This window comes from Symphalangus syndactylus, chromosome 2 (assembly GCF_028878055.3).
Source record: "Symphalangus syndactylus isolate Jambi chromosome 2, NHGRI_mSymSyn1-v2.1_pri, whole genome shotgun sequence".
NCBI classification, from domain to species: Eukaryota; Metazoa; Chordata; class Mammalia; order Primates; family Hylobatidae; genus Symphalangus; species Symphalangus syndactylus.
Window position 1 is genome coordinate 65,391,308 of NC_072424.2, and position 23,991 is coordinate 65,415,298.

At 38.3% G+C, this 23,991-nt stretch overlaps 1 protein-coding gene across 9 annotated transcripts in view; it reads left to right on the forward strand.

Moving 5' to 3' along the window:
• Positions 1–23,991, forward strand: part of ORC3 (origin recognition complex subunit 3) — an 83,035-nt gene that overhangs the window by 10,958 nt on the left and 48,086 nt on the right. For 5 of the 9 annotated variants that reach the window (XM_055258322.2, XM_055258313.2, XM_063619086.1 and 2 more), the window contains 9 exons: positions 3,119–3,216; positions 4,678–4,822; positions 7,208–7,312; positions 8,960–9,111; positions 10,383–10,516; positions 13,052–13,211; positions 17,263–17,376; positions 22,617–22,750; positions 23,210–23,273. In XM_055258322.2, coding sequence (XP_055114297.1) covers positions 3,119–3,216; positions 4,678–4,822; positions 7,208–7,312; positions 8,960–9,111; positions 10,383–10,516; positions 13,052–13,211; positions 17,263–17,376; positions 22,617–22,750; positions 23,210–23,273 — 1,106 coding nt within the window. The remainder of the gene's footprint in view (positions 1–3,118; positions 3,217–4,677; positions 4,823–7,207; positions 7,313–8,959; positions 9,112–10,382; positions 10,517–13,051; positions 13,212–17,262; positions 17,377–22,616; positions 22,751–23,209; positions 23,274–23,991) is intronic. The other 4 variants (XM_063619090.1, XM_055258345.2, XM_063619094.1 and 1 more) reach the window with 1 other exon arrangement.

Here is a 23,991-nt window from a genome sequence, read left to right on the forward strand (position 1 = left end):
ATTTGAACTTTGCTTTAGAAGTTTGCTAGGCTTTTTTTTTTCATTATGTAGCTCTAAGACCAACAGATAGTGTTATAATATGAAAATCTTTGAGGAATTGACCCTGATTGTAAGGCAGATGGAGCAGGAATGAGGGAAACATACCCAGACTTTAGCATTTGCCTTCACTGGCTTCAGTTGTTGAAACAGATTGACTGAAGAAGTAGGAAGATGCTCTGCATTTTGCCCACCATCTGTACCCTGACTGAAGACACTTGGGCATGTAATTAAGACTGGTAACTCTCCCTCTCCTCAGTATTCTGTGGATGACTGCATATCCAGCAAAACAACTGGATAGGAACTGGAGAGAGAGAGACTGGCAGCAGCACTGGCACTGTAGGAGATACCCACACTGAAGTATAGCACTGTGAATAGGAGCCAAGGCAGGTAGAAACCTGGCAACAGTGAGAGCTTATATTCTTCAGTGTAGTTTTTAAATTTACCTACCTAATCTGTAACAGACTGAGAGAAGTCATGGTAACAGTTTAAAGTATCCTACTGCTGTGTTTCCCAGTTTCTAAGAGGTTTTTCATGTGTATTTTGATGCAGCATTATTCTGCACATAAAAATTGTGTCTTGATTTGCCACTTTCACGTTATACTATGATTTTACCTATTAATGTAAAGTGACTATTTTTCTTTTTAAAGCTACCTTGTTGTTCTGCTTTGTCTCTTTTTTAAATTATGTATGTATGTATGTATGTATGTACGTATTTATTTTGAGACAAGGTTTTGCTCTGTCGCCCAGGCTGGAGTGTAGTGGTGCAATTTCAGCTCACTGCAACTTCTGCCTCCCAAGTTCAGATGATTCTCCTGCCTCAGCCTCCTGAGTACCTGGGACTACAGGTGTATGCCACCATGCCCGGCTAATTTTTGTATTTTTAGCAGAGACAAGGTTTCACCATGTTGGCCAGGCTGGTCTCCAACACCTGAGCTCATGAACCGCCCACCTTGGCCTCCCAAAGTGCTGGGATTACGGGCATGTGCCACCACACCAGCCTGCTTTGTCTCTTTAATAGTGTCTTCTGGATGGGTGGGGTGATGCATGCCTGTAATACCAGCACTTTGGGAGGCCAAGGCAGGCAGATCACTTGAGGTCAGGTGTTCAAGACCATCCTGGCCAATGTGGTGAAACCCTGTCTCTGCTAAAAATACAATAATTAGCCAGTGTGGTCGCGGGCGCCTGTAGTCCCAGCTACTCGGGAGGCAGAGGCAGGAGAATCACTTGGACCTGGGAGGTGGAGGTTGCAGTCAGCTGAGATCTCACCACTGCACTCCAGCCTGGGCAACAGAGTGAGACCCTATCTCAAGTAATAGTAATAATAATAATAGTGTCTCCTTGCTTTCTTTTTTTGTTGGCATTTTAATTCTATAACCTTGTCTGCCACTTTACCATATGATAACTTCAATGTATTCTCAGGCTTTTGATAAAATTAAAAATCAATAGTTGCTAAAAACTCTGAGTTAACTGTGATTAGGAGAGAAGTTCCTTAACATGAAGTGAATTTCTATTCCAAACTATCAGTTAACATTAAAACTTGGTGGTAGATTATTAGCAGCAGAAATTTAACATGAACACTCCAGTTGTTACAATAAAATACGTAGCAGTAAACAACAAGAAATATGAGGGAAAGTAGAAAACTATAAGGAATCTAAAATATTTGATTAAAAAAAGAGACCTGTGATATTGGGGTTGGGGATTTTTTAACATATTAAAGATGTGATTTTTCCCCAAATCAATCTATGGATTTGATTTTATCTAGTCAAATACCAATACAACTAGTTTTGAGAAGTGACAGGATTACTATAAAATTAATTTGAAGAAATGGCTTAAATTTTTTTGAAAAAGAATAACAATGTTTGGGGGCAGCGGGAGGAAGACCTGAATGTATTTGATAAAATGTACAACATACAAAGCCATAATAATTAAAACAGTTCAGGACTGGTAGGGGAATAGGGTTGGATTCAGTAGAACAAAATAAAAAGTTGAAACATAGTTCAAAGTATATATAAGTATTTAGACTATAAGGGCATGTCAAATCAGTGGGAGAAGGATGGATTGTACAAAAAATGAGGGTTTTTCAAACCAAATGTCATAATTTATGTGTGGAGTTATGAAATCAATTTAGTGGACTATGAGTATATACAAAATAGGAAAGAAAACATTTGCTATTACATAATAAGGGTGAGTGTTGTTTTTTGTGACTTTAGTTTTTGTTCATTGTCTGTGTGTTAGGTTATGATGTAAAGTGTATTCCTTAATGTGGATCATAGTTTGAAAAGTTTGAAAGCCAGTGCAATAAATGGTATTTTCACAAATAGCTAACCGTTTGGAGAAAACATTCAAAAAGGATATAAAAATATACAGACAGAATAAATGAAAGACTGGACTAAACTATGTCAGTGGAAAAATACAAGAATAGTAGTAGTAGGTCATTCCATAGAGGAGAGTTCAAAGCAAATGTATGAAACAAAGTATACAAGGTTGTAGAATAACAGCAAATAATGAAAACATTATTAAATGCATATAACTCAAAAAACCACTTAAAAACTGTTAGAAATTCAAAAGCAAATGATAGAAATACAGTAGAAAGATTGACATTTTTAATCTTAAATATACAATAAATATGGTAAAAATAAAAGATTATAAATAAAATGAAGTACAGAGGATATTAAATGTTATCTGTCCCCAAATATATGTTTTTGATGAATATAAAAAAAATTAAGGCCAGGCGCGGTGGCTCACACTTGTAATCCCAGTACTTTGGGAGGCCAAGGCGGGCAGATCACTTGAGGTCAGGAGTTTGAGACCAGCCTGGCCAACATGGTGAAACCCCATCTCTACTAAAAATACAAAAAAAATTAGCCAGGCGTGTTGGCGGGCGCCTGTAGTCCCAGCTACTCGGGAGGCTGAGGCAGGAGAATGGCGTGAACCCGGGAGGCGGAGCTTGCAGTGAGCCGAGATCGCGCCGCACTCCAGCCTGGGGGACAGAGCAAGACTCCATCTCAAAAAAAAAAAAGATGTATAACTTATACTATTATATGAAAAAAGAAATTGACTTATTTCTTTCTGTTTTTAGAGGACTATTTTAACAAAGGAAAGAATGAGCCTGAGGACAGTAAGCTTCGATTCGAAACTTACCAGTTGATATGGCAGCAGATGAAATCTGAAAATGAGGTGAATACTTTTTTTTAATAACTTTTCTGTAACACCCTAAGTCTCATTTTTGTTGCGTCTCATCTTCCTTTCCACCAGTTTACAAGAGTATTGATGAAATATAGGAAGTATTGGTCAAGCATAGCCTGTGTATCCTTAAAAAAACCATAATCCAGCCTGGGCAACTTGGTGAAACCCTGTCTCTACAAAAGCTACAAAAACTAGCCGGGCATGGTGGTGTGCACTTGTAATTCCAGCTACTCAGGAGGCTAAGTTGGGAGGATCACTTGAGCCTGGGAGGTGGAGGTTGCAGTGAGCTGAGATAGTACCACTGCAGTCCAGCCTGGGCAGCAGAGAGAGACCTTGTCTCAAAAACAAAAACAAAAAGAACTCATATTTCTTGTGAGTGGAACAGATGTTTATGATAGCTGTTAAGGCAAGGAGCTTTCAAATGGTGACACTCTTAAATTATCCTTTCAGGTATACAACTGTGAAATCAAGCTGTTTCTAAACTCCTTCACTTTCTCATCTTTATATTCCAGCTCTGAAACATTTCTTCACTATAGCAAATTGGTAGCTCTAGGGCCAGCATTTTAGGCTGACAACTTTTTGTTGTTGTTGTTGTTGTTGTTGGCTAACACAGTGTTGTAGTTTTTGATTTAATTGCCTTTCGGAAGGTTATATACTTTCCAGTTTATAACTGCCGCCTACCAGTCCTTACTGATTTACACCTAGTGGCTTTGCTCATTCATGTATTCCATGTGATCCTTCAAGGTATTTGAATTTGTGGTTTCCAGTTTAGGCCGTCTTCATTTCTTAATCTGGATTGTTATAATATCCTCCTAACTGGCATCCCTGACACCATTGGCCAAATTAGAAAAGACCCTCTTCAAGGCAACTGCAGCCCAATTCCAGGCAACTCCTCCAGCCCTGTTGCCAGATTAACCCTTCTTAACCCTGATCCAATTATGTCTTTACTTCACATCCCTTCAGTGGTGCTCCCCATAGGACAAAATCCAAACCCTTTAATGTCATATATATGACATTAAATCGTATATATTTATATATATAATTTTTTTTATAGATATAATTTTTTTTTTTTGAGACAAGGTCTTGCTCTGTCACCCAGGCTGGAGTGCAATGGCATGATCATAGCTTACTGCAGCCTTGACCTCCCAGACTCAACTGACCCTCTCACCTCAGCCTCCTGAGTAACTGGGACCACAGACGTGCACCACCACACCCAGCTAATTTGTCTTTTATCTGTAAAGATGAGGTCTCACTATGTTGACCAGGCTTGAGAGGGAATTTTTAATGGGGGATCCCAGAGCACTAATTACTAGAGATTTAAGGAAAAAACATTTTTTAATTAGGTTCATCTTTTGATCATTTTACATCATTGAATCCATGACAATTTTCTTTCCACAACCAGGAAAGACATCAGATTATTATTTCTAATAAGTTTTTGTGTGTTCTTTGTAGCGACTACAAGAGGAATTAAATAAAAACTTGTTTGACAGTCTAACTGAATTTCTGCAAAAATCTCATTGTGGATTCCAGAAGAATTCAAGAGACTTGGGCGGTCAAATAAAACTCAGAGAAATTCCAACTGCTGCTCTTGTTCTTGGTATATATGTGTATGTTTGTTCATGCATGCATCTCTGTGTATTTCGTTTTTAAATTTTTTTTAATTGTTGAGAATAATGGAAGGACCTGTTTTGATGAGCCTGTTTTGTCTCTTTTATTTATACAATTAAACCAACTATAGTTTATTTTACATATTTTCAAAAACCAGTAAAAATTCCTTATCTTTACAGATGATCATATGTTTGTAAATTAAAAGGTATTTATCTAGCTAATGCTCTCCCCAACTTTTGGTCAGAAGGGAAAATATATTTGTTTTACTCTTTCTTTGTAGATACATTACAAGAGTATATGAGATTTGGTAATACAGAAACTACCAGTGTTAGTAGATTTGGTTTTCATACTTTTTTAAGTCATATCGTCAATGGAATTACTCTATGACCTTAATTTTATTTTCCTGTGCATAGTTTTTCCATCTTAGATTGTTTCATTATATTCACATTAATTACCTACAAGGAGGTGTTTGGATGAATTGCACATAAATTGCTTTCAAATTGCAGGTTGTAAATTTCTTAAGTACTTAAATATCCATCATTAATATCTCATCTTTACCAAACATTTGGATTCCAGCACAATGCAAAAAATTTCTTTGGAATACTAGCAAATTTTCTTCGTTCCCTTTGAAAACAAAGTTGAATTTATTTGGGTTCCAAACATGCTCTTAATTTCTCTTTCAATTTATTCAAGATTTGTTATGCTAGTTAGCTCTGAGATAAGGAATTAATTCTCAACTTCAATGTACCCACAAATAACCTCCAGGGATCGTATTAAAATGTAGATTTTGGTTAATGGGTCTGGGGTGGGGCCTGAAATTTTACATTTCTAACAGGGTACCAGCTGATGCCCATAGTCCCAGGACCACACTAATAAGACTCAAGGGAATGATTTTTATTATGCTGTGGACCAGCTTTACAATGCAACATCTGAAAACTCTCCCATTTGATGAAAAACAGGCCCAGTGATGGCCCACTTGTACCAAGCTAATGGAAAGAATGTTTCAAAATCATGGTCTGAGGAGAACATTTTTCTAGTTAAACACATTGTTGATTATCTTGTTTGTGATAGACAAGTTCATTGTTTTATAATATAAATATAACGAATATAATGTTATTAATAAATAGCGTATAGCCAGTCAGTGAAAGACAAGATAAACCAGTGTTTTACTGAACTTCTAAATTTGTTCAGAGATACATTATTATAATCATAGACCATAATGCATGCTAGGAATCATTTTGATATTTTCTATTTTCAATATCCATTTAAAAAATAGTCTGCTAATATTTTTATTCTTTGGCTTTTCTAGGAAAAAAAAATGGTTTATTATTGCTGGCATGGATGATTCTGAAATTTTTCTTTTTCTTCCAAGCAATGAAAATTTTGCGACTGTAACTCTTAAGCAGTTTGAAAGTGGCTGCTGCTGCTATCTGCCTAAGCACCAAATGACTTTCTAGAAATCACAGATGGTTATGTTAGGGAAGATACCAGTTAACAGAATTTTTTTTCCAAAGTAGTGGGAAATTTTTCACTCAAAAATTTGATAACTGTATGCGGTGCCCTGAAAGTGTGATTTGCAGAAATGAAAACCAGGGATTCCATAAATACCAAAAGAACCCATAGTTTTACTTTTTTAAAATTTTCATAGAGACAGGGTCTCACCATGTTTGCCAGGCCAGTCTTGAACTCCTGGCTTCAAGTGATCCTCCCAAAGTGCTGGGATTATGGGCGTGAGCTACTGTACCTGGCCAGTTTTAATTTCCTTAAAGAGCTCATTATGAATTTGACAAAGCAATGAAATTACTTCTAAGATGTTTTCAAGGGTCAGCTGGGCACGGTGGCTCACACCTGTAATCCCAGCACGTTGGGAGGCTGAGGTGGGTGGATCACTTGAGGTCGGGAGTTTGAGACCAGCCTGGCCAACATGGTGAAACCCTGTCTCTACCAAAACTACAAAAAGTAGCCAGTGTGGTGGCACATGCCTGTAATTCCAGCTACTCAGGAGGCTGAGGCAGGAGAATCACCTGAACTTGGGGGGTGAAGGATGCAGTGAGCCGAGATTGAGCTGCTGCACTCCAGCCTGGATGACAGAGCGAGATTCTGTCTCAAAAAAAAAAAAGTTTTCAAGTGTACATCCCAGTAATTTGTTTGAAAGAGGAATTGTGCAAAATATCTTTCGTGACAAATATAGTGTATGCCTTTTGATAGCTATTGTTAATGGATATCTCATTTATATAGCATATTTTCTTGGTTTCTGTTATTAATCATTTTTTAAATGTTTTTACTTGTTTGCTTGATATATTAAATAGCTTTTGTCATTAAATTATTATTAATAAAAATGGTGATATAATATTGATGTATTATTATCTCATAGGTGTGAATGTCACAGATCATGATTTGACATTCAGAAGTCTAACAGAGGCCCTTCAGAATAATGTCACACCATATGTAGTCTCATTGCAAGCTAAAGATTGTCCAGGTAAAATATAAATGCCATAATAACCTTGGTGAGATGTTACAGACTTCTTTCATCCTTTTCTCTCTTTTTCAGGCTTTCTTTATCCCTTTTTTTGGTGGAAAGAACACAGTGCTATGTTTTGGGCAGGGTAAGGTTTGGGGCCTCTCAGAGTAATTGTGACTATTACAGAACTCTGCCTCTTTTTGCTGTCTTTATTCTTGACCCATTTCTGCCCTATCAGCTTAACTGCCGGTAGCAGTCCAGGCATTTTGCGAGATGCGTTCTTTTACCCAGTGAAACGTTTAGTAAGTAGAAAGACTTAGGACAGAAAGCTGAGAATTGGGGAATGAGGAGCTCTTGTTCAGCTCAAAAGAGAGTAGACTACATGGGCTCATTTTTCATCCATAAATCATCTTATTGTCCCACTTTGAAAAGCCACCATGGTGAAAAATAGTCCACTGACAGAGCTAATCCTGAGCATGTGAACCCACGAAATCATAAAGAGTGTTCACACTAATATAGTAAAAAGCTTTTTTTTTTTTTCTTTGGAGACAGGGTCTCACTCTGTTGCCTAGGCTGTACTACAGTAGCATGATCATAGCTCAGTGCAGCTTGAACTCCTGGCCTCAAGCAGTTCTCCCACCTCAGCTTCCCCAGTACCTAGGACTACAGGTGCATGCCATTACGCTCAGCTGCATCAGTTACATTGTGGGGTTTTGTTGTTGTTTTTTGTAGAGATTGGATCTTGCTATGTTGCCCAGACTGGTCTTGAACTCCTGGGCTCAAACAATCCTCCTGTCTCGGCTTCCCAAAGTGCTGGGATTACATCTTGAGTCACCATGCCTGGCCCTAATGTAGTAAAATTTGTTTGGATTTAGATTGATAAAAGAGATTTATGTGCTTATATTGCTTTCATATTCATAAACTGATTGACATTAAGTAAAAGCCCTTAAAAGCATCTTTAAAAATGGCTATATGAAAGATTTATAATCAGCAAAATAATTCGTATGACACTTGATTTTTCTTAGGGACCTTGAAAACTGTTTATTTTCCTGTGTAATTTAAATACATATTCCTAAAATTTATAGTTTGCATATCTACACATTTGCTTCTGTGACCTTTTTATTATAGATAATATACATTAGTGGCCGGGAGCAGTGGTTCATGCCTGTAATCCCAGCACTTTGGGAGGCCGAGGCAGGCAGATCATGAGGTGAGGAGTTCGAGACCAGCCTGGCCAACATGGCGAAACCCTGTCTCTACTAAAAAATACAAAAATTAGCTGGGCATGGTAGCATGCTCCTGTGATCCCAGCTACTGGGGAGGCTTGAGGCAGGAGAATTGCTTGAACCCGGGAGGCAGAGGTTGCATTGAGCCGAGATCCTGCCACTGTACTCCAGCCTGGGCGACAGAGCGAGACTCCATCTCAAAAAAAAAAAAAAGATAATATACATAAGCTTTGGTTTATAGTCTTAGTCTGAATTAATGAAGGTACTAATAAGCATCAATAGTTAATATGTTAAATGTTATATTAGCTATATTGATGGTAAGTATAAAAAAACACATTCTGCCAAAAAAAAGTCATACATTGAGCAAGAAGTTTCAAGAGCTTTGGTTTTATTTTTAGAAGAGGCAGAGATAAGCTTTCTTACTTTTTATATTCCGCAGATATAAAACATTTTTTGCAAAAGTTGGTCTCACAGTTGATGGACTGCTGTGTAGATATAAAATCCAAAGAGGAGGAAAGTGTTCAGGTCACCCAAAGAAAGACACATTATTCAATGGATTCACTTTCCAGTTGGTATATGACTGTCACACAGGTAGATATAAACTGACGATTTTCTCCCAGGAAATTGACATATCATTGATGTGGCTTGGAATTATATTAGACAGTACTGTTTTGATCTAACAAGGATATGTTTCTGGAGCACTAGGTGTTAATTTAAAAGTAGCTATTTATTTTTTCTAATGCTACTCGAATTTTAAAATGTTCTTTTATTAGTATGCAGCCTAATTCCTGGTAAGTGCTTAGGTTTTTACAAGGACATATTATTTGTTGGAGAATGTCCTCTAATGACAAAAACAGAGCATCAGGAATTGCTTCTGTTGCATGTTCCGTCCCTGTGACAGTAACTATAACTTTAATATATTATCTCTTAGGTTCCTCAATGTTTGCTTTGTCCAATAGAACCATGCTGCTAGTATCCACTGTCAACTTAGTTCAATGAAGAATAATCATGTATTTTCTAAAATCTAATTTGTTTTATGTTTAGAGTTCTTAGGGAATCAGTGCTCTTTAAGTAAAGTATGTTTGACAAACAGATAAGTAAAAAGAAATTCCATTCTACCATGACAGTCTGGTGAAAAATAATAATCTAGGTTAACACTAGGTAACTGCATCATAAAACCATAGTCTTAGGTTATGGTGCTTTGTGGCCAGACAGTATGGGAAAAAAAATACTGTGGTTACATTTTCCAATCAACATTTTTGCTGAAATCGTCGTAAGTGAAGTTTCATTTTGCTTTATATAGGGACTAAACTATGTCTAATACTTACCATAATACCTTATTTGCTCCACAATTTTAGACTTTCCAAATCAAATGCTACTTTTGGTTTATGTCAGATATCTTTTTAAAAATTGAGATTGGACCAGATGATACCTAGTATCCATTTCAGGCTTGAAATTTCACAGTGGCAGAGTAGCAAGTACTACTATTCATTATGTTTTTTTCATTAAAAATACTAGTTCTCACTGTAAAGCAAAGCAGAATATAACTTTCTACCAACAGAAAAACCAATTTTGTAGGAAATTTCCTCTTCTGTGTTTTTTTCTGTCATTTCCTTAGCAGAAAATATAAATATTCCATATGAGTTACAGATTTTTACTGAACCTTTTTCTTCTTGGTTATCATTCCCATGTCAGACACAGAAAGATTCTAGTAACCTGAGTTTCTATTTATCATGTGGTAGAAAAAAAATAAACAGTGTTATTGTGAAATTTAAAGAGAGATATGTCAACATGTGGCATTATAACATTGTTTGAGTGGTAAGGCTTACCTTTAACTCTTTCTTTGTTCAATGGCTTAAAAGAAGACAGACCCAAAAATGCAAAGCAAAAAAAGGACTACTTCTAGCCAATGGCAGTCTCCTCCTGTTGTCGTTATCTTGAAGGATATGGAAAGCTTTGCCACAAAAGTACTACAAGACTTCATAATTATCAGCAGGTAGATGGTGTATCACCTGGCTTTTATGAAAAATTCCCTTTTTAAGAAAATATTACTTTTAACTTGAAAAGTATAATCTTCATTTTAATACCAACTGGATAAAAATCAAAGTATTCAAATTCTTTATAATTGAATATTCAAAGGCCTCCTATCAGATTTTCCATTTGCTTTTTGAGCCAAGAATGAGAATCAAAGGCACATTTAGCCAATTTTAAATTGACATGGTAAGATAGTATTAAATATGGTTTATCTCACCAAGATTGACTGTCTCTTACTCACCCATTAAATAGATAAACTACTCCGGTTGAGTTTGTTGTTTTTGTTTTTTTCTTTTTTTTTTTTGAGATGGAGTTTTGCTCTGTTGCCCAGGCTGGAGTGCAGTGGTACGATCTCGGCTCACTGCAGCCTCCGCCTCGTGGGTTCAAGCAATTCTTCTGCCTCAGCCTCCTGAGTAGCTGGGATTACAGATACCCACCACCACACCTGGCTAATTTTTGTATTTTTAGTAGAAACAGAGTTTCACCATGTTGGCCAGGCTGGTCTCGAACTCCTGACCTCAGGTGATCTGCCTGCCTCAGCCTCACAAAGTGCTGGGATTATAGGAGTGAGCCACCACGCCTGGCCAAGTTGAGATTTTTATTAGGTCTTATTTTCTGGTACCCATCCATCCTTAAATGCTTTGAGTTGCATATAGTTTTACTAAGCAAAAGTGTCTTCTAAATAACATTATCTTGCATTTATATAATATTTCTAGTGAGAAACTATTTTCACAATTGCATTGCATCTTCAAAGCAATCATGTGAGACTCAGAATTGAAGTAATGAACTCTTATTTTAAAATCCAGTGACATGCATTTTCCATGGTGTATTTTTTAGGATGGAGTTTATTTTGGCCTCTTCTATATGTCAACTTGTTTTAATAGTTATAGCTACATTTGCCTAAAGCTATATATTGTGTTCAATAATTTACTAGTATACTTTATTTTCATTTTTTTTTTTTGGAGACAGAGTCTTGCTCTATCCCCCAGGCTGGAGTGCAGTGGTGCCTTCTCGACTCCCTGCCACCTCTGCCTCCCGGGTTCAAGCAGTTCTCATGCCTCAGCCTCCCGAGTAGCTGGGATTACAGGTGCCCGCTGCCATGCCTAGCTAATTTTTGTATTTTTAGTAGAGACAGTGTTTCACCATGTTAGCCAGGCTGGTCTCAAACTCCTGACCTCAGGTGATCTGCCTTCCTCAGTGCTCTTTGGGACCTCCCAAAGTGCTAGGATTACAGACATGAGCCACCACACCTGGCTAATTTACTAATATACTTTAAATTTCTACTTTGATAGGATCTTTTTCCCTCATTGATTCTAAGAGTTCTATATCCTAGGACTTTTCTTTTCTTTTCTTTTCTTTTTTTTGAGACAGGGTCTGGCTCTGTCACCCAGGCTAGAGCTCAGTGACATGATCCTGGCTCACTGCACCCTCCACCCCCTGGGCTTAAGCAGTCCTCCCTTCTCAGGTCCCCAAGTAGCTAGGACTATAGGCACATGCCACCATGCCCGGCTAATTTTTGTATTTTTTGTAGAGATGGGGTTTTGCCGTGTCGCCCAGGCTGGTCTCAAACTCCTGGCCTCAAGAGATCTGCCCGCCTCAGTCTCCCAAAGTACTGGGATTACAGACATGAACCATCGCACCCAGCCCAGATCCTAGGCCTTGCATAAACCATTGCACCCAGCCCAGATCCTAGGACTTTTCTTAATGCTGACACTGAACTGCTTAGCATGCTGGGAAAGTACGCAGTACAAAATAGTGACAGAAAAGCTGTACTTTTTTTTGGAGCTTAGACTTAATGACTACCTTAGCCACCAAAAGTGAGGAAGACTATAGATAGGGCTCAAACTTTGAATGAGAGATTAAATGGAATGGTATCTAACATCTCTTCTAACACTTAAGATTGTATAATCTTCGGCCCGGGCACAGTGGCTCACACCTGTAATCCCAGCACTTTGGAAGGCCGAAGTGAGTGGATCACGTTAAGTCAGGAGTTTGAGACCAGCCTGACCAATATGGTGAAAGCCCATCTCCACTAAAATTAAAAAATTAGGCATGGTGGCATGCACCTGTAGTCCCAGCTACTCAGGAGGCTGAGGCAGGAGAATCGCTTGAACCCAGGAGATGGAGGTTGCAGTGAGCTGAGACTGCACCACTGCACTCCAGCCTGGGTGACAGAGCAGGACTACATCTGAAAAACAAAGAAAAAAGAAAAAAGATTGTACAATCTTCGGAAAAACTTTCTGGACTTCTCTGTTCTTATTTATAAAATGAGAGGTTTTATTAAGAGATTGATTTTAGAGCTAGACTGTCTGGAAAGTAATTATTTCTCTGTTTAATAGAAGAAAGTGAAAGACTTAGAAAATTTTAGTATTTGCAGTGATAATCCTTAACAGTGTCTTATAAAGTAAGCATTAAAGTTTGTTTTATCTTGAAATATGATGTATTGAAATATATTTGCTAAATAAATTTCACTTTTGTGTCTTTCTTTCAAAACTAGTCAACATCTCCATGAATTTCCACTAATACTCATTTTTGGAATAGCCACATCTCCTATTATCATCCACCGATTGCTTCCTCATGCAGTATCATCTCTATTGTGCATAGAATTGTTCCAATCTTTGTCTTGTAAGGAGCACCTGACTACGGTACTCGATAAGGTAAAAAGAATAAGTTTTACCAGTGAAATAGGATGAAAAGAAAACTGCCAATAATGGATTGTTAAGATAATTGTTAATGATAAGCCTCTACAACTCTCTGAGTACTGTATTGAACATATTTCTTCACATACTTTAATATTTTTACTTAATAATTTTTGTAGTGTTTTATAGTTTTACAGTGATTTTGTATATTACCTCTTTAGGTAAAATATAAGCTTTATGAAAAGAGTGATCATATCTATGTGCTTAATCTCTTTATATCTTTACTCAGTAGAAAATTATAGGTTTATAATGTAAATTTTTACAGAATTTGTAGACTTTGTAGTAACAATATATTTTGACTCTTACATTTTGGTTTTTCTAATTTTTATTTTTTTGAGAATGAGTCTAGCTCTGTCATCCAGGCTGGAGTGCAGTGACGAAATCTTGGCTCACTGCAACCTCCGCCTCCCAGGTTCAAGTGATTCTCCTGCCTCAGCATCTCGAGTAGCTGGGACTACATGAGGTGCACCACCACGCCTGGCTAATTTGTATTTTTAGTAGACACAGGCTGGTCTGGAACTCCTGACCTCAAGTGATCTACCTGCCTTGGCCTCCCAAAGTGCTGGGATTACAGGCATGAGCCACCACACCCAGCCTGACTCTTACATTTTGTATAAAATGATTTGAAGTTTTTAGTGGACTGTTTCCTAACTGATTTGTCATGCAGCTCTTGACAACAAATAAATACTAACATTTTCCTAGACCTTAGCAACTAAAGTTAATTAACTGTGTTTCTACATAAATGCAAGTATGATTCTTTAATATTGACTGTGTTAATCTGTTCTCATGCTGCTGATAAAGACACACCTGAGACTGGGGAATTTACAAAAGAAAGAGGTTTAATGGACTCATAGTTCCACTTGGCTGGGGAGGCCTCACAATCATGGTGGAAGGCAAGGAGGAGCAAGTCACATCCTACATGGATGGCAGCAGGCAAAGTGAGAGAGCTTGTACAGGGGAACTCCTCTTTATAAAACCATCAGATCTCGTGAGACTTATTCACTATCATGAGAACAGCACAGGAAAGACTTGCTCCCATGATTCGATTACCACCCAATAGGTCCCTCCCACAGCACTTGGGAATTCAAGATGAGATTTGGGTGGGGACCCAGCCAAACCATATCATTCTGCCCCTGGCCCCTCCGAAATCACATGTCCTCACATTTCAAAACCAATCATGCCTTCCCAACAGTCCCCCAAAGTCTTAACTCATTTCAGCATTAACTCAATAGTCCACAGTCCAAAGTCTCATCCGAGACAAGGCAAGTCCCTTCTGCCTATGAGCCTGTAGAATCAAAAGCAAGTTAGTTACTTCCTAGATACAATGGGGGTACAGGCATTGGGTAAATACAGCCATTCCAAATGGGAGAAATTGGCCAAAACAAAGGAGTTACAGGCCTCATGCAAATCTGAAATCCAGCGAGGTAGTCAAATCTTACAGCTCCAGATGATCTCCTTTGACTCATTTCTCACATCCAGGTCATGCTGACACAAGAGGTGGGTTCCCATGGTCTTTGGCAACTTCACCCCTGTGGCTTTGCAGGTTACAGCCTCCCTCCTGGCTGCCTTCATGGGCTGGTGTTAAGTGTCTGCAGCTTTTCCAGGCACACGGTGCAAGCTATCGGCGGATCTACCATTCTGGGGTGTAGAGGATGGTAGCCCTCTTCTCACAGCTCCACTAGGCAGTGCCCCAGTAAGGACTGTGTGTGGGGACTCCGACCCTACATTTCACTTTCGCACTGCCCTAGCAGAGGTTCTCCATCAGGACCCCGCCCCTACAGCAAACTTCTGCCTGGACACCCAGGCTTTTCCATATATCTCCTGAAATCTAGATGGAGGTTCCCAAACCCCAGTTCTTCTGTGCACTCACAGGCTCAACACGATGTGGAAGCTGCCAGGGCTTGGGGCTTGCACACTCTGCAGCCATGGCCCAAACTTTGTGTTGGCCCTTTTCAGCCACAGCTGGAGTGGCTAGGACACAGCACCAACTTCCTAAGCTGCACACAGCACGGGGACTCTGGGCCTAGCCCATGAAATCACTTTTTCCTCCTAGGTCTCCAGGCTTGTGACGGGAGGGGCTGCCATGAAGACCTCTGACATGCCCTGGAGATATTTTCCCCATTGTTTTGGGGATTAACATTTGGCTCTTTGTTACTTAGGAAATTTCTGCAGCTGACTTGAATTTCTCCTCAGAAATGGGATTTTCTTTTCTATCTCATTGTCAGGCTGCAAATTTTCCAAACTTTTATGCCCTGCTTCCCTCATAAAATGGAATGCCTTTAACAGCACTCAAGTCACCTCTTGAATGCTTTGCTGCTTAGACATTTTTTCCTCAAGATACCCAAAATCATCTCCCTCAAGTTCAAAGTTCCACAAATCTCTGGGGCAGGGGCAAAATGCCGCCAGTCTCTTTGCTAAAACATAACAAGAGTCACCTTTGCTCCAGTTTCCAACAAGTTTGTCATCTCCATCTGAGACCCCCTCAGCCTGTTTCATTGTCCATATCATTATCAGCATTTTGGTCAAAAACATTCAATAAGTCTGTAGGTAGTTCCAAACTTTCCCACATTTTCCTGTCTTCTGAGCCCTCTTAACTGTTCCAACCTCTGCCTGTCATCCAGTTCCAAAGTCACTTCTACATTTTTGGGTATCTTTTCAGCAGTGCCCCATTCTACTGGTACCAATTTACTGTAGTAGTCTGTTCTCACACTGCTGATAAAGACGTAGGTGAAACTGGGCAATTTACAAAAGAAAGAGGTTTAATGGACTCACAGTTCCACATGGCTGGGGAGGCCTCACAATCACGGTGGAAGGCAAGGAGGAGCAAGTCACATTTTACATGGATGGTAGCAGGCAAAGAGAGAGAGCTTGTGCAGGGGAACTCCTCTTTATAAAACCATCAGATTTCATAAGACTTATTCACTATCATGAGAACAGCATGGGAAAGACTTTTCCCCATGATTCAGTTACCTCCCACCAGGTCCCTCCCACAGCACTTGGGAATTCAAGATGAGATTTGGGTGGGGACACAGCCAAACCATATCATTGACCTTTCCCAAATTGCTTCTGGACTCACCTCCTTTAAGATGTGCTTTATGCTGCTTATTTAAGGTAAACTAATAACAACCTGCCCACTAGCCACTTACACATGGGTTTTAGTGTTTTTCTTTTTTTCCATAAAGGTGATTTATAGACACTTTAAGGAAAATGTTTTCAAGCTACAATTTTTAAATTTGCTTGGCTAGGCAGGAAAGGGTGGCAAGCACCTATAATCCCTTTTACTTGGTAGGCTGAGGTGGGAGGATCACTTGAGCCCAGAAGTTCAAGGCTACAGTGAGCTATGATGCCACCACTGCACTCCAGCCTGGGCAAAAGAGCAAGACCTTTCCTCTACAAAAAAAAAAAAAAAACTTGGTTATAGCCAAATTCAATTGGCCTTTTACAACTATGTTTCTGTTTAAGAAGCCTTGTGTGACTTTTCATTTTCAGGTATAAAACATCACTATAGACTATTGAAAATTAGCCAAATAATACAAATTCAGCTATTCTATACTTTTGAAATAGACGTCTGTGAAATAGACATTTCTGTTTCTCTTTCAATAATACATAATATGTTACTCTTCACCAATTTGAATCAGCAGGAATGAAAAAAATCTCATCTGGTAATAAGAATTGCCAAAGCCTGCAGCTTCTTCAGTGGTTTCTGGTGAGGAAAATAAAAAGAATCATATAGTTAATAGGTGGTATTTTTTAAAATCAGGAATTTGATGTAAGATGGTATAGATCTTTGGTTCTGAAGATATAGTATAAGTAGCTTCTTTTTGTTTCTCTTGTGTAAATTAACTTAAAATTTTTGTTGACATTTGAGCTTAAAAAACTAGCTATTAATCGCAGCTTTCATAGTTAACCGTGTCATAGTATCATTCTTTGCCTCATTATTAATACTTAGTATTTATGAAGAGTGAAGACTAACAAGGAGTGTGTCCCCCTCCCTTTTAATCTCTTTCAGCTACTTCTTACAACTCAGTTTCCCTTTAAAATAAATGAAAAAGTATTACAGGTTCTGACCAACATTTTTTTGTATCATGATTTCTCAATTCAAAACTTTATAAAAGGACTTCAGGTAAGAACACAGTAATGGGTTTGAAAATTCTCAAGCTGATTCTAAATAATTTGCACATTATTTCAGGCTGTCTAGTGTGACAGGCATTTTAAATGGCAAAATCTAGAATAAGTAAATTCCAGTTATTTTATTCTAGGTTCTACAATTCCTTTGTTACCTTGCAGCAAAATGTAGAGAATACATTCATTAGGATATTAATAATGGGAAAAGACTTCTATTCCAGCAATTCTTAACCATTTTGGGGGTAGGGACAAGGGGACTTTTTTGGTTTGTTTCCGAGACTCTCATGAAAGCTTATGGACTTTTTCTGCCAAGGAAATTCTATATATGAGGGGTCAGCAAATTTCTGTAAAGGGCCAGATATTAAACATTTTTAGCTTTTTTTTTCTCGAGATATAGTCTCACTTTGTTGCCCAGGCTGGAGTGCAGTGGCACAATCTCAGCTCACTGCAACCTTCGCCTCCCGGGTTCAAGCAATTCTTCTACCTCAGCCTCCCATGTAGCTGGGATTACAGGTGCGTGCCACCACGCCTGGCTGATTTTTGTATATTTAATAGAAACAGGGCTTCACCATGTTGGCCAGGCTGGTCTCGAACTCCTGACCTCAGGTGATCCACCCACCTTGGCTCCCAGAGTGCTGGGATTACAGGCATGAGCCACTACGCCCGCCCATTTTTAGCTTTGCATGCTACATGTGGTCACTGCTGTTTCTGTTTCTGTTTCTTCTTTAATAATCCTTTAAAGATATGAAAAACGTTTTTAGTTTCTGGACCGTGCATGTGTGTGTGTGTGTGTGTGTCTCTGTAATTTGTATTCTGATACATTGGGAATGCATTTTCACTAGTTCGTGAATTGCCCGAAGCTAATTCAGGAATTTAGTTTCATGATACATGCTGTAACCTAAAAAAGATCCCCATTCTCCAGTTGTTTAAAAGTTAGTATTATTTCCTTTTCTTGGCAGCTACATTAAGTGTAGTCATTGTGAACACATGCCAGTTGTCTAGTTCATTAAAACCTATATATTATGCCAGGCACGGTGGCTCATGCCTATAATCCCAGCATTTTAGGAAGTCGAGGTGGGAGGATCACTTGAGCTTAGTAGTTTGAGACCAGCCTGAACAACATAATGCAGCCTCATCTCTACTAAAAATAAAAAAATAAGCCAGGCGTGGTGGCTTATTTACAGAGTCCCAGGTCCTCGGGAGGGTGAGGTGGGAGAATCACATGAGCCTGGGAAGTCAAAGCTGCAGTGAGCCGTAATTGTGCCACTGCACTCTAGCCTGGGTGACAGAGCAAGAGACCTGTCTCTATAAAAAACAAACAAAATTATGATTTTAAAAACCTATATATATATTAGTAACCTTTGGTGCAAAAGTTCAATTTGATAGCCAGGCGCAGTGGCTCACGCCTGTAATCCCAGCACTTTGGGAGGCCGAGGCGGGTGGATCACGAGGTCAGGAGATCGAGACCATCGTGGTTAACACGGTGAAACCCTGTCTCTACTAAAAATACAAAAAAATTAGCTGGGCGTGGTGGCGGGCACCTGTAGTCCCAGCTACTCAGGAGGCTGAGGCAGGAGAACCCAGGAGGCGGAGGCTGCAGTGAGCCGAGATAGCGCCGTTGCACTCCAGCCTGGGTGACAGAGTGAGACTCCATTAAAGAAAAAAAAAAAAAAGTTCAATTTGATAATACTTCATTTTGTGTAGTGCCTTGAAGATTATAAATTATTTCTCATGTTTTCTTCCTTCAAAAAAAGATAGCAGTGGTTTCTTTGTCTAATATGTATCTTTTCCTCCCAACTTTGACTTTTTAAAGAGTATTTTAAAAGAATAAAGCATTATTTACCTTAGGAATATGTAGAATTAAATGATATTAAGATTAAACTTTCTAAATTATTTCTTTAATTTCATTTCATTCATTTACTCATAAATATTTGTCAAGAACCTATTGTCAACCAAGCACTATGCTGAACCCTGAAGATACAGATAAAAAAGAAATCTCTGGGCTGGGCACGGTGGCCTACGCCTATAATCCCAGCACTTTGGGAGGCGGAGGCAGGCGGATCATGAGACCAGGAGTTGAGGCCAGCCTGGCCAACATGGTGAAACCCTGTCTCTACTAAAAATACAAAAAATTAGCCAGGCATGGTGGCGCATGCCTCTAATCCCAGCTACTTAGGGGGCTGAGGCAGGAGATCGCCTAAACCTGGGAGGTGGAGGTTGTAGTGGGCGAGTGAGCGAAGATCATGCCACTACACTCCAGCCTGGGCAACAGTGTGACTCCATCTCAAAAAAAAAAAAAAAAAAAGGAAATCTCTGCCTTCAAATTGTTATTTGTTTAATGATGGAGGCAAAACAGTAAACCCACAAGTCTGAGTAGTCAGTGCTATGAAAGAAACATGCCTTGGGGTTCCATAGGAAAACAGAAGTGTATGCCTAAGAAATAGGAGCTAGCCAGGTCAAAATTTCAGGCAAAAGCAACAGTAGGGGAAGAGAGATCTGTTAGAATGCTATTGCAGTAATCTAGACAGGACATGACAAGCACTTAAATAAACTAAGGTAATGGTAGTGGAACTACAGAGGAGGAAACAAATTTGAGGATGAGATCGAATCAAAAAACTTGGTGACTAAGTAGGTGATAGGATGTTCTGTTGTTTTGTTTTGTTTTTTCTTACTTGACTTGAAGCTGAAAGGATGTTTAAGAGAGGAGTAAGATGACACAGGCTGTAGCTTGGCAGATTGGAGGTTAGTACCGTTTATTAACTGTACATGTTAATACATAGCAAAGAGCAAGGTTGTTGTGAGAAAAGGATGAGTTTCTTTTTGTATATGGTTAATTTAGGGGTGTGTTCGATATAAAGATTTTGTGCTCAGGAGAAAGATTTGGACTGGAAATAGATATTTAGGACTTATCCTTAAAAGGTGGCTGTTAAAGTCATGTTATAAGGATGAAATGTCAGCTAGAGGGAGTAAGGAAAGGCTAAGGGCAGCACCTTAAGGCAAACTGACCTGTAAAACTGAGCAGTAGAAAATGAGACTAAAAACAAGGAGAACCAATAGAAAGTGGTGGAGTACCACTGAAGCCAAGAGAAAAAGAGATTCAGGAAATAGAAACTGTACTCTAAATACCTTGAGACAGAAAATAAAGGACATTAACCAAGTTACGTAATCTCTCAGGGTCTCAGTTTTCTCATTTGTAAAATAAGGCAATCAGATTAGATGATTTTATGGTTTCCTGATAATTTATTAAGCACTTTCTTTATGCTTGACACTTTACTAAACTATTTACATGGTTTTTTTGTTTTTGTTTCTTTTTGAGATGGAGTTTCGCTCTGTTGCCCAGGCTGGAGTGCAGTGGCATAATATGAGCTCACTGCAACCTCCGCCTCCCGATTTCAAGTGATCCTCCTGCCTCAGCCTCCTGAGTAGCTAGGATTACAGGCATGCGCCACCACGCCTGGCTAATTTTGTATTTTTAGTAGAGATGGGGTTTCACCATGTTGGTCAGGCTGGTCTCGAACTTCTGACCTCCGGTGATCTGCTCACCTTGGCCTCCCAAAGTCCTGATATTATAGGCGTGAGCCACCATGCCTGGCCTACGTGGTTTTATTCATGTGTATTATCCTCAGTTTTGCACATGAAGAAATTAAGATTTAAGTTAAGTGGCTTTGCCAAGGTCACACCACTAACAAGTGACAGCATCTTTAGACCTCATTTCTCCAGTTTTCCTAGTCCTCAGTGGAAAATATTGGTAAGTCCTGATTTCTACTTGAGACAGAGTCTCACTCTGTTGCCCAGGCTGGTCTCAAACTCCTGAGCTCAAGCGATCTTCCATCTTAGTTTCCTGAGTAACTAGGACTATGTAATTCCTGATTTCCGTAGGATGTACAACGGGACATATTATCATTCTGTGTGTTTTAGCCTTCCCTTCAGTAGGTAGATATGTTAACCAACTTGTTGATTGACCCAGATATTGAAAACACACTTGAACAAAATAGTTAAGTGATAATGGGTTCATATCCTATTTGTAGCTCTACTGTAACTTCTGTGGCTTCCTTCTATTCCTCTTCTGCAGCAAGCCCCTTAGCCTGTTTAGTTTTTATTTTTCTTGTGTCTGAAAAGTAGTGTTAACATTGGGATAAGCATTATCACTTTGACATAATTAGAAAAGATAAGAAACAAAATTATGTTAATATGTGCAAAAGTAATTTAGCACCCACAGTTGCTTTCTATTTTGTACTTGTTTCTAAGTTAGGCAGGCCCTTTGCATTACAGCCTTAGAGAATGGACTATTTTGGAAGATTTCCTCTAGCCTTGGGTGTCTTGTTGTCAGCATTATAAACTCAGAAATTCATTATCAGTTCCCCCAGGAAGGATCAAGCCCAAGATTATTGATTCATCCCAAACAAATACCTTAAGATGGATATGTAACCTAACATGCTAATTTATTAATTTGTGATGAGGAGTGACCAGTATCAGGGTACCCAAAAATACCAAACTGGTCAAGCAAAGTTTGCTTAGAATCAACATAATGAACATTTGCATAGTCTTGCGAGTTATACCAGTTTCTAGGTATAAAACTCAAGACTATCCAAATGTATATAAGATTATCCAAATGTTCATTATGTTGATTCTAAGCAAACTGAATGTTAGAATCTGGAAAATTGTCTTCCCTTCTACCATAGAGCCCACAGCATTCTATTATTAGAATACTTAATACTTACCAGATAGTACACCATGTTTTCCTCCATGGGAAAAAAATTAATTTGAAAAGATAAATTTTCATCATTCACTTTAATCCATAGGCACAGCTCCTACCATTGTAGCATTATTTTTTTGTAACAGACCAGTTTTTACCCTGATTTTAGATTGGCATTTTCTTATGATTTTTGGGGTATCTATTAGACCCTTAAGTTAAACCTCAGTTTGGTCCACACCACATTTATAATTATTATGTGTTGCTTTTGCAGATAGCTATTCTATCCTTTTATATTAGTTTATCTTAGTTTGTATTTCAAAGATTACCATTTTCTGACCTTCTTCACGGAATTGGAACCTTAAAATATGAGAGTTATATAGCCATTTTTATGTTGTTTGCAGTATTATTGTGACATTATTAAATATATTAGTGCCATAAATACTTTGGCTCTTTAAAAAAAATCCTTAAAATTGAGCAGATGTAGTGCAATAGATTTACTGCCAAAATATAACAAATATGTTTCATCTTCACATGTCTTTCAGCTTTCTCTATTAGAGCATTTCTATTCCCAGCCCTTAAGTGTCCTGTGCTGTAATCTTCCAGAAGCCAAAAGAAGAATAAATTTTTTATCAAATAATCAATGTGAAAACATCCGACGTCTTCCATCTTTTAGGAGGTAAAAAGAGAAGTACATATTTAACACATACTATACTAGAATTTGGTACTAAATAAGAGATCTCAGATCCAGTTATTTCTGAAGTAGGGAAAGGAATAGTAACCTATTCTGTTTTTAATTGTGGGATTTCCTTGTTGGATTTGAAAATTTGGCAAAAAGAAAAGTATTTTTACAAAGGGACATAATTTGCAAGTTCTCCAGAGTTACTTTTTAGAAATAACATTTCCTATTCCTGGGGTTTATGGCCTTTTTTAATGTTTATATCTATAGACTATGAAATCCAGCTGATTTAAGGAGTTTAAAATTGCCATTAAACCATAAATGTCATACTGAATTTATTTTTGTGAAGAAATGAAAAAAATGGCTACCAGTCTAGGTAGTTCTTTTTCCCAATATGCTATTTAAATATGTTGAATGTTTAATTTTCCCTTTTTGTGTTTGGAATGGTAAAAATTCTAGGTACGTGGAAAAGCAAGCTTCAGAAAAGCAAGTTGCGCTCTTGACCAATGAGAGATGTTTGAAGGTAGGAATGTGAATGTGTTTCAATTTCATTCTCTTTTTCCTTTCATAAAGAAGAATATGCACATAACATTTATGGAGTTAATAAAACATATCTGTGCATCTTAATATTTATACAGTGAAGTACTGGGTCTTGATAGTCAACTAGGAATGTGAGTTTTAAAGATGACATAAAACCTTAGCTCTAAAAGATGAGGCTTTTTTTAATCAAGAAAAAATATTAAACACCAAGTTTCTCTTGTGGCCTATTTTGAAAGCACCTTTAGATCTATAGAGATCTGCTATGTGAATCTTTTTCCACCTAGCAGTTTTGGAATCTGCCAGCAATTTCATTGTAATGTTCTTTCTAAAGGCTGTGATAAATAAAAGCATTTAGAAGCCAGGCAACTTAGGCGTCTGCTGCTAAGTGGGTATTGATTTGATTTGAAGAAATATCATTATATATTGATAATATAATGCTAGGAAAGAAGTAATGAGCTTAGAAAATTATCAGTGAGCTGTACAACATAGGGAATATCAAAAGAAGGAAAGCTTTTTTCTTCCTTGAATAAATAATACTTGGATATAGTATATAATTCAAAAGGTAAAGATAATATACAGTGAAAAGCTTCCTTTCACCTCTGTCTTCCAACTACCCATGTCCCTTCCCTGGATACAGCCAGTGTTACTAGTTTCTTATATTTCATTCTAGATATAGTCTCCATACATACAAGTAATTATAT